Source organism: Acanthisitta chloris, unplaced genomic scaffold (assembly GCF_000695815.1).
Source record: "Acanthisitta chloris isolate BGI_N310 unplaced genomic scaffold, ASM69581v1 scaffold1887, whole genome shotgun sequence".
In the NCBI taxonomy this organism is placed as follows: Eukaryota; Metazoa; Chordata; class Aves; order Passeriformes; family Acanthisittidae; genus Acanthisitta; species Acanthisitta chloris.
In genome coordinates this window covers 18,452-29,952 of record NW_008682971.1, presented here as the reverse complement: position 1 = coordinate 29,952, position 11,501 = coordinate 18,452, and the positions used below count along the sequence as shown (strand labels likewise).

Genomic DNA, 11,501 nt, shown 5'->3' with positions numbered 1-11,501 from the left:
AGTAATGCCCTGCTTATGTATAAATTGAAAAGTTCATTAGGAATGACTGGTAAGGGAAGAGCATAGCTCATGAACATATGGGAAATCAGTTTACTTCAGAGAACTGAGGGTGAAAGGAAGGGATGTCTGCTTTTTATTAAAACCTGAAATGCATTATAATTGGCCTGAATCTTTGCCCAGATGGCTTCTCTTATGCTGACATCTGCAAGAGTGTATATAAAGCAACATTAAGAAGCTGTCTCTTGTGACAGTGTGTACACATGTAATTCTGTTAAAAACTAAGTCCTTTGCTATCTGTAGTATTGGTCTTCAAGTAAGCATGCTGAGAAATGTCATTTGTTTGACAAAAACTAATTATGGAACATGCTTTTTTACATGGAAATGTTCTACCACAGCTGAGAAAACTTTTTAGGGCTTTTCACCTACTTTTGTAGATTCTTGTTCATTCTTCATCATAAGTTCCAGGTAAACGTTTTCTTTTTTTGGCAGGGGTAAAGAAATTTCTTCTTCTAGTCTGTGTAATTTTTTTCTGAAGTTTAATTATTTTGAGTTTTCACGTGTGAATTTCAGCTGTTTTCCACTGACCCGTGAAAATCTTAGATGATACCTGAAAGTCCATTAGCGATTAAACAGTTTGAGTGGTGACAGTGGATGCAATGTAATATATCTGTTAGTCTGTTCAGTTCTGTCTGTCATTCACTGGGTAATAATTTTTTTAAATGACCTGTCAACATATTGCTTCTTTCTTTGTCAGACAACAGGAAAATTAAAGTCAATGGCACCAGAGAACCTATTGAGTTTAAGACAAATCAGTGGTTTGGGGCAACAGTGAAAGCTCATAAAGAAAAAGTTGTGGTAAGTGTTATGCATTTGGTAGTAATTTGGAGATAATGTTTATTTTTCTCAAATGCATATCTTTAATAGATGTCTTTGTGTCTAATATGGAAATAACTCTATGATTATGCATGAATATAATTCAGAAAATGAAAGCAGCCTATAAAATCAGGTTGAATTGACCAAGTGAAGATGATTCCACTGCCATGTGAAAACAGCAGAATCCTATATTGTTGTGGAAATGAATGATGATGTTTTTTAAACAGGTAATGGACATATTTTAGAGATACACAGCAACTCACAGCTCTGTGCTATCAAATGTTTTGTATTATGAAGATATATTTGGAATGTTAAATACAGAATGTGATGAAATTACATGTATCAGAATGTAACAAAACCTAATGAAACCAAGAACCTCAGTTGAATTTCAATTAGTAAGAGAGAGCACTGACCTCTTTTGTCACATTTATGTTGTTTTGAACAGCTGTGTCTTAATCATGGTAAAACAGCTGCAAAATGCAAAAAGCTCCAAATCAAGATGGCTGTGAAAATGCAATATCTGTTTTCCAGTTTCACTGGGCATTTTACCTGTATTGATGAAGGCCTCCAGCAGTGGGAAAGTTTTCTTACTGTTTAGTAAAGTGGTGGTGATGCTGCTTATACACAGACATTTTATATTTCCAATTTATGCACTAAGGTTTACACTGAAAATGGCACTGATTTGTGTCGTTGTGATAACCATAATTAGTTTGGTCATTAGTTTTTATAATTAAAAACGCAATAATTTGTCTTGGGATTTGCTTAAAACTTCCAATTGTTGCTTAAAAAACAGTCATAAGGGAGGAAGTATAGCAAGGAAAAGTGTTTCCTTGTATCATATGCCTTGTGGTTAACTTACAGAAGGATTTTGACATGAAACAGGTAATGAATAAAACATCACCCTATTCTGTTTCAGAGCTAAGTAAACATGAAGATTCTAAAAGAAATCTAAAAATAGCTGAAGATTTTTCATTTTATGTATTCCACTAAACAACAGTTCACAAGTGGAAATAAAGTAGTTCTTTACTACCACTCACTAAGTATTAATTGAATGAGCAGAAAACCTCATCACTGACTGATGTGCTGTTTCTGTACTGACCAAACTTTGGTTTACTTCTGGTAACTCTCCTCAGAATTTCTGAAACAGAGATATAGTCAACACTTTTCAGGCAAAAATTTGTACAGCAAAGCTAGAGAACTTTGTGTTTTAAGCTTTATAGACAGAGAGAAAAATAAAATGTCATCAAACTTTCAGGAACTTGTTTTTTAAGCTACAAATGGGATAGTAAACTGCATTAGGGCTATGTTTATGTTTATATTGAGTTCTTGTTTCAATCCATTTTGCTGGATGCCAAATGTACTTAAAAATCACCCTTACAGGACACATACTCCTCTTTGTTGCACTCTGGTTTTGCTCTCTGTTTTAATACATAAAGTCTTCTAGGCAAGGGCATGTTATGAGTCCCTGTTCCTTAAACCATGGGTTCAGAAACTGAATTTTATGGTAAGCTCTGAGTAGCAAAGTGGTTCATCCTGCTGGAACTGGTTGCAGAACAAAGTAATGTGAATAATAGCAATACTTTGCCAGAGGTAGAGGGGTTTCTGACTGGAAAAGTAGGACAAGGTAGGACATAAATGAAGGGTTTATTTGTATCTTACAGAGACAAGGTTGTAGGGAGAGGTAGTGTCTTCGCCCTCCCAGGAAATGAAAAGTTTTTGGGCACAAGAACCCATGAAGAATGACTTGGAGACCTGACAGCTTATTGTTTTTATTTTTCTAATCACTTGGATTACCTTCAAAAAAGATAATGCCTTTTTCTACACAGCATGTATATCTTTTATCTTTACACTGTCAGGTTTGTAACACTACTACCATAACACAGAAGGTTAAGTACTAGTTATCTAGCCAAGACGTACTTAGCAAAAAATTGTTCAGACTGTTGAATGCATTATAACTGTATCATATCTACAAAGGTTTGAACCAGGGTTTATAAGAGGGCAGACAATTTGATGATTGATTGGCAATATGACACAACAGCCTGGCAAATCACCTTCTGCTGAATAGAGTCAAGTCAGTTCTGCTGCAACACACATTCTCTTAAGACATACCAGGATAAAAGTAGGATTGCTTTCAGCCACATATATGTGATATGCATCTTAAACTGCAGGATCAAGTCCTGTGCAGTGGGCAGCAATAGAGCAAACATGACTTGTGAAGCAGGCTTAGAGGGTATTTGTAACACATGCTGAAATGTAACTTGTAGTCCCTGGCAGATTTCACCTGCCAAGGGCTGTAAGTGAAAAATCCCTGTGCTTTTCAGGTTATAATGACATTATATAAAGCAATGGCCCTGCATTTTCTTCTGTCAATATATTGTGATTTTTGCTGTATGAGTGATACAATGCCAGAGAGAATCCTTGTAGACAGTTTGTTTAAAACTGCATTTGCCAGATGTGTGACTGCACAAAAGGTATGTGTGACCTTGTTTCTGTTTTGCTAGGCTTGTGCTCCTTTGTATCATTGGAGAACCCTTAAAGATAGCCCTGAGAAGGACCCTGTTGGCACCTGCTATGTAGCAATTCAGAACTTCAGTGCCTATGCTGAATATTCACCTTGTCGCAACAGTAGGTATTAATACGAACAATTCTGTGTTGGAGGAATTGATACTGCACTCAGTGTTTTTGTCCTATCAGTCTTCACACAGTCTTGGCTGAATGAAGGTTACTATGTGATGTATTGCACTGAGTGAGGGTGTAAAGAAAAATCAACATTAAATTATATGCCTGCAATTGGATGCTTTATTGTATAATTGAAAGAGGAGGAATTAAGTAAATTAAGCGTGTGCAGTTATAGTTATGAGCTGTAATTTGTTCAATTTGAATGGCTTTAAAATGTAGCAAATGGATCTAGATAAGAACCAGACAGCATTTTAAGCCAATTATTCATACTTCTGCTGAGTATAAATCCCTCATCACAAGATCACCATTTGAAGACCAGACCCTGCATAGAAACACACATGCCTCTATCACCATTCATGCCAATATCATCCACAATAGCTCATTTATGCAGAACTTTCAGCATGGAAAAAAGCCATGCACATTGACACTGCTGTTCCACGCTCTTCTCTGTGCTCCATGCACATTGGCACTGCTGTCCAACGCTCTTCTCTGTGCTGTTCTGAGGATCTGATATCCATCTCTTGTCCTTATTTCTTGTGGAACAGGGAAAAACTGCTTGTATATTTAGAACTAAGTTCAGTTACCTAGAAGTCTGCAGAAAATACTGCATGTTAGATTATATCGGCTTTCATCTTGTTCAGCGTCCTATGTCTAAGTGTTTATCATGATTATGAATACTCTCATTACCTCCAAATTACTAAAATCAGTATGAAGTATCCAGTGACTTTACATACCTTCCCACTGACCTAGGTCTGTGGCAGTTTCTACAGTCACTGATTCGAGAATTTCTTGGTAAGTTCTTTAGTTTTGAATCTCCAGCCAAATTCACACTGAATCCCAGATAGTTGTTGCAAGGTTCCTTCCTTGGCAGTGAAAGGAAAGTCCTAAATTGCAGGTCCTATTTTTCAAAATCTTCACAAGGGGCTGCATGTTCAGTGTCCTGTAGAAGCTCTTGATTTGTTCTGCCTGCTCTAAAAAAGAATACATCCTTTCACATACTTTGGCAGTTTTTTATTTACAGCCTTACAGCTCCAGAGGTGTATATGCTATCTTCCACATGCACTGTGAAATCAATAAAATGCTTCTACCTTCATAATTGCAGGCAATGCAGATCCTGAAGGACAAGGCTTTTGTCAAGCAGGTTTCAGCTTAGATTTTTACAAGGTGAGATTCTGCTTCTGAAGTATTTTGACCAAATGCAATTGTGATATATCCACAGTGTTCAAGTGCTGTCTCAGTGATCATGAGTTTATACCATTGCTGTTGCATATGAAAAGTTTCATGAAGTTGTTGCAAGTTCTTTCCTCCTTTTCAAGCTTCAGAATTTCTGGTTTCATTAATAAATGAAATATTCAATCAGCACCTGTTTATCTCTTTCTAGCACTCCAATCTGACTCTGCTCAGTCTGTCTTAATAGATGATTAGGCAAAAAATGGCATTTGCTTCTATCTCAGTCTTTCCAACTTACAATGCTTTACAAAGACTTGACTTTCATGAAGCAAAGGGCAGGCACCAGCTAATTTTTAAAAGTTAAAATACCTTGTGTGAAGATGCTTTTGGAGGCAGACTAGTCATTGAGCAAGACGATTCTCCTGTTGGGGTGAAAGTGCTTAAGGGAAAGAACTAGATGTTCTTAAATGCCAAGAAGGTCCAGAAACAATATTGTGGGATAAAAAATAAACGTTGCAGCTATTGTTACTGTCTGTGCCTCACATTCTTTGACCATTGCTGTTGTTTTCAGTGTTCTACAGCTGCATTGTTATTTACACTGTTAATAGCTGAGGAGTTAAGACCTCAATGTAGGGTAGACAAAAGTATATTTGTCTATAAAGCATTACTGTAGCTTCAGTGAAGAACCTCTTTTATGCTAACTTTTTTTTTTTACAAAGAAGGAGCAATTTTTAGAATGCTATGTAAGTGGTAAAAATATTTTAGCTTTCATTCAAGTGAAGATGCATAGGGTGATCTTAACCTTTTTTAGTTGTGGATTTGCCTCCACATCCATGTACCTACATGCTTTCCTTTAACATGGCTATTCTCCTTTATCATGATATGATATTATTTTGGTCATTAAAATTGTTTTTTTTCCCATGCATGCTTAATTTTGTTGTGTTCTTTTGTTGTGTAATTTTATTCAATTTTGCTTTTTGTAGAACGGAGACCTGATAGTAGGCGGGCCTGGTAGTTTTTATTGGCAAGGTATGTTCATCTGGCTGGTTAACTTGATCTAAGAAGTGAAGCAGAAAGTATTATTGTTCTACATTTCCATTGTTTTCTTGGTTTAAGATAACCAGTCTCTGATCTTATTTTCAACAAATATAAATCAGAGGAATTGCTTAACAGGCAACTGAAAATAAAAACAAGTCAGGGAAAATTCAGGTTGTAGGTTGTGTAGGACATGAAACAAATAGAAATAACTATTTTTCTGTTGCCATTTTAGCATATTTGTCATTCAATTAATAAGCTTAATTTTTCCATAGAAATACTGCAGTTTTAAAAATAGCTAATATTTGTACAGCAAATGTAATATTTTTAAAGTTTTTACTACTATTTGTTTCTTAACACAACTTTTTATTGCTATCTGCACACACTTCTAGTTCATTTGTGGCATCACTGTGGTTTCCAAGATACAGTTTCTCATGTAGATACAACCTGAAGTTGTTTCGGTGAAGGGTTAAAAGGGTATTTTTATTTTAACCTGTTTTGACATGTATGATAGCAGCTGATTCCCAGCCTCTGCCTACCATGTTGCCCATTGCCAACCTCTTTGATGTGTGTTCTTGCATTGCCTTTAAAGGATCTATTTGATTGCGATGGTAGGGAATTCATAGCTTAGAATTTGCCATTGACAAATCACTTCCATTTGTCTACTACATTTGTACAGTACAGTGAATTTACTTCGAATCAGCACATTGAAATGGATCTGGAGATGTTTTTGTGATGGTTCAATAGAGTTTCAATGCCTTCCTGTATTGGTTTATATGTACTCTCGAGACCTCCAGAGTCATAATGGAGAAAGACTGAGAGAAGATGTCTACTCTTTGCATCAGCTCTGTTCTGATGTTCTGTAGAATCTGTGTGTCTTTTATGTCCCTTTCATTTATGAAACTGTTTGAATGCAGGTCAGGTAATCACTGCAAGTATTGCGGACATCATTGCAAATTATTCCTTCAAAGATATTCTGAGGAAACTGGCACGAGAGAAGCAAACAGGAGTGGCACCACCCTCCTATGATGACACTTACATGGGTGAGCTAAACTCTAAATGAGTTAGCAATATGTTCTCAAAGCATGAGTCTTATATCAATATGAAAACAAGCCCTAAATTACTATTATCCCAATTGTGAGAGGATTTGAACATGCTTTGCCTTAAGCACAACAGCAAATCAGTAGTTTAGTAGTTACTTCAGTGAGATTATTAACATTCTTAAAATTATGCACAGCAGCAGGGTTTGAGGGTTGAGATCTTAAATGGCTTATTAGGGCTCTTATTATTGGATCTTAAGTAATTAAGAGGAAATGCAAAATTTTCCCATTTATGTATTGTTTTCATTCTAAAATGATGGATTGAACTTAAAGTATTTAAAGACGATTTTAGCTTTTAATAGATGAAAATTGAGTTCTGCAGCATTTTGTACAGTACTGCACAAATACTCAAATTATTCTCACTGATATTTAGAAGATGCAATTGAAGTAAGCATTAACAGAAGTCAGTTTGAAGATATTATGTAATAAATAGAAACCTGGCTCCTCGTCTACCTTTTTTTTGTACTAATCTCTAAGAATTTTCATGATATATAACTGCATCTTTGGAAATCTGTATGCGTATAGAGCTCAACCAGGATACTCACACAGTCCAGTCCAGTAATGAAGACCTAAATTGCATCAAGAGCTGTTATGGCAAAACACCATAGTACCTGCTGGGTTTTTTCAGATAAATTATTGAGTATTAATGATTGAGAAGCACATTTTTGGAGAAGAGAGGTCAATATGTTATACATTCAGGCCTACCATTAATTTACTCATAATAATGTGATAAACAACTTTCTTTTATTCATGCAGTTTTGGTATACTAATGTTAGAAACTTGTATTCAGATGATCAGTTGAACAGACAAATCTGGTTGGCCTTGCATGTGTTTTGAAAGAAATTTTTTATCAATTTGGGTTGTTTTTTAATATACCTTTAAACAGGATACTCAGTGGCTGCTGGGGAATTTACTGGGGATTCTGAACAAGGTAAGAAGCTATGTACTTGAATGAAAACCATATGGCCATCCTCTTTTTAAAAATTCCTCATTTTGGGTCTCTATGCAGGACATACCTATTATACATTTGAAACACTGGTGAGATTTAAGCTGTCTGCACTCAATATTCTCAGGGACAAATATTTCCTTAGACTGTATAACATAACAACAGAATTTAAGTAATGCAAAAGTCTGAATCTGTTGGTATGTTATCATGCTCATGCATGTGTTCAGCAGTGAGAGTTGTGACAACAGTGTAGGTGAGCCATCCAGGCTCAATTAATTTAACCAGTTTGGTGTGCTGAACTCATAGCACAAAGTGCTGTGGCAGGAGAACTCAAAACAAGCTGAACATGGTCTGATTTTTAAATTACAAAGTAAGTTTTGCAGGTATATTAGAAATTGAACAGTATTTTCCTGTCATTACAAGTTGGATCCAGTGTAGAAGAAAAGCTCCTGTCATACCTGTCTGTTTAGCAGAGTATGTTAAAAATAATCAGTTATAAATAGAAATTTGTCCATGATTTAGCTATTTTCAGATATTCTGAAATTGTACATGATTTCAAAACATAATTATCTGAAAATACCTGTGATCCCTGGTGTTGCATGCCTCTGAGTTATGTTTCGTGTGTAATGCTCACAGTCAGAAAGTATTCCTTAAGGGGTAGCTTTCTTGAGAGTGTGAACAACTCCATGATCCAGACTCACAAAGCCAACAGAGACAGTGGACACTGCTATAAATGAACCCAGCTCTCCAGAACTGCTGCTACATAGTCCCTCTGAAGTTATAATTGCCTGTCGTGCATTACGATGTGTTCAAAATATAAAAGAAAATACATGATCTTGAGCCAAACACTATGATGTGTAAAAAGATATATCCCTGGTAGTGGAAGGCTGCATTTTTTCTGCTTTTTTTAATGCATACTCTGGATTTTATAAGGGATGATTCTCAAATTAGTATGTCATGTGAATGATTGGCACAAAAAATTCCATAGTTGTCTGACCCGTGATTCATCCTGTGTCCTATTCAGTCCTTCTTTATTACTTCCATTTCCCCTTGACAAAACACATTAAATCACAGGCAAGTATATAAACCCGGAGAGGAACAATGGAATGCTAGTTCAGTACAGGCAGGTGTCTGAGGTACTCTGATATTTGAAGTTCCTGCTGCTATCTGCTGATGTGGATATCCTCATGAGGAAAGGTTTGGACAGTAGGGCTACAGGCTGTGACTTTGCTTTATCCTTTGGGGCTTTTTTACCCATTTTTTCTACTAGTTGTTTGAGATTTCACCATTGAGCAGAATTAGTCCTAGAAGGCAGCTAGGTCCAATGTTTCATATTCTTGTTCAATGAATCCCTCCAATGGCACTCACAAAAACTTCCTTGCAATGCTGTTAGATAGCCTGTGCAGAACTTGTTGAACACTTCCAGGGCATCAAGCAAAATAAAGGATGAGACAAATTGTTGTGTAGCCAAAAAGAAAAGAAGTATTTGTAAGGATAGTTATGTTTAGCTTCTGAACTCTAGTGTGTGATGTCATACACTAGATATGTGTGTGATATAACTAATTTTGGTGCAATCAATCCACAGCTGTCAGGTAGCAAGCTGACTGGTACCAAGAGCTTTCTTGTACTGTGCTATATGCTAAGTAATGCTAGGCAGAAGGAGCTCTCTGGATGAGTGTGTTCAAAAGTCAAGGTGTAACGTTTTATGCAAGTACATGCACTAAATGAATGCTAAAGTCTTATGAGTTAATGTTTTGATGTGATTTACGGGTGTTTCTGATACAGATCACAAATCAAAATCGTAAGGGGTTTGGTATATATGTATAAAGGAAGGTTTAAGTGTCATGGGATGCATGTTGCATGCACCACTCAGATGGCAAACCAGTTCACTGTTGATTGTTTATCCTTTCAGAGTTGGTTGCTGGAGTCCCAAGGGGAGCACAGAACTTTGGCTATGTATGTACTGGACCCACATTTTATCCTTTTTGTAGTGAGAAGTCAATTAGACTATTTGAAAGGTTAAAGACTACATTATATTTTCCATCTCTTTGATACAAAACTTTCTAATAGGAGTAAACAGCAACTGACTTTCACCCCCAGGCTTACTTTCAGAGTTGGTTGCTGGAGTCCCAAGGGGAGCACAGAACTTTGGCTATGTATGTACTGGACCCACATTTTATCCTTTTTGTAGTGAGAAGTCAATTAGACTATTTGAAAGGTTAAAGACTACATTATATTTTCCATCTCTTTGATACAAAACTTTCTAATAGGAGTAAACAGCAACTGACTTTCACCCCCAGGCTTACCTGGCTGACTAATAGGAGTAAACAGCAACTGACTTTTACTCCCAGGCTTGCCTGGCTGGGTTGAAAAGTGTTACTGGTTTGAGCTTTGACTGGTAAGCACTTAGTCCCCTCTGAAGTCTGTTTTCAATAACCAATTATGATTTGAATATGACTAGTATCCCTATATCCACTGAGTGTTACCAGACCTAAGTTTATCCATAGATTAGCGTATTTCATATGCAATGTTGTGTCCACAGTGGAGAGGAGTCCAAGTTCAGGTTATTTATACCCAGTGTTTACTTTCAGTGCTGTAAGTATATACACTGAATACCAGATGCAAAGAGTTGTGATAAGCAGTTAAAAGTGAAGGGAGGAAACAATATACATTTGTGGATACAGATTTTACCTCTTAGGAAAAAAGTTTCACAATTAACCTGATTGGGAGACGAGGTCTCACCCACAGACGTATTCTCTAGTTTTGTGGACCCAAAATTTCTTGTGTCTCTGGAACTTATTCTTTAAATTTTTAGAAGAAAGGTGTGTATGTATATGTATATATATTCATGTATATATGTGTATATATATTTCTTTATATATTTAAGTTCATGTTTTCATGCCTAGTCACTGATCAGCTGATAGTCTGTGATTTGATGCTGTTCAGTGTCCAGTAAGGAAGGCAAATAGTCTTTTCCCTATTTTGTCTATGGGGAACCTAAGAGTCATTAAATCTTAGTGATTTGTTCAAGATCATACAGGAAAACTGTGATGAGACAGAAAATAATTGTTCTTTTCTTGGTCACATGGACCATCCCTCAGTGTGTCAAATTGGCTTGCAGTGATTTCATGCTGTAGCATCTCCATGTGTGCTTGAAACTTTCCATATTTTTCTGTTACCAGGTCTCAATTATTAATTCTTCAGACTTGACCTTTATCCAGAACTTCACTGGTGAACAGGTAATGTCAAGCAACTACATGATGACAAATTATATCTCTAGAGGATATAGTTTCATTAACATAGTTTCAAGAATAGATAAAATAATTTTTTGGTATTAATTACCATAAAAACAAAGAGGATTGTCAGTAAAAATAATTTAACATTGTTATCTGACATGAAAGCCTATCTGTTGTTTTTTATTTCCAGATGGCGTCTTATTTTGGGTACACAGTTGCAGTATCTGATGTTAACAATGATGGGTAGGTTACCAAATATATTCAGCTCCACTGAACATTCATAGAAGCAATGCCTGATATTTACTAGTAAATGTAGGTTTTCAGGTGCTTCATACCTCAAAATGCTTTTCTTGGCTTCTCTGCTTTTCTAATTTTAATTGTTCACATAGGCTTATCTTTGTGCAAACACAGTGGCATGAGTATTTGCAGGTCTAGTTTGGGTGAGTTTCTCTTTCTGAGTAT

The 11,501-nt window shown here is 36.2% G+C and overlaps 1 protein-coding gene across 1 annotated transcript in view; it reads left to right on the top strand.

The window, feature by feature from the left end:
• Positions 1–754: 754 nt before the first annotated feature.
• Positions 755–11,501, top strand: part of LOC103806040 (integrin alpha-8) — a gene marked incomplete at both ends in the record, with an annotated part of 18,376 nt that continues 7,629 nt past the window's right edge. The window contains 9 exons of the mRNA XM_009078711.1: positions 755–855; positions 3,375–3,498; positions 4,655–4,716; positions 5,706–5,751; positions 6,675–6,800; positions 7,744–7,788; positions 9,716–9,759; positions 10,986–11,042; positions 11,230–11,282. Of these exons, the coding sequence (XP_009076959.1) occupies positions 755–855; positions 3,375–3,498; positions 4,655–4,716; positions 5,706–5,751; positions 6,675–6,800; positions 7,744–7,788; positions 9,716–9,759; positions 10,986–11,042; positions 11,230–11,282 (658 nt within the window). The remainder of the gene's footprint in view (positions 856–3,374; positions 3,499–4,654; positions 4,717–5,705; positions 5,752–6,674; positions 6,801–7,743; positions 7,789–9,715; positions 9,760–10,985; positions 11,043–11,229; positions 11,283–11,501) is intronic.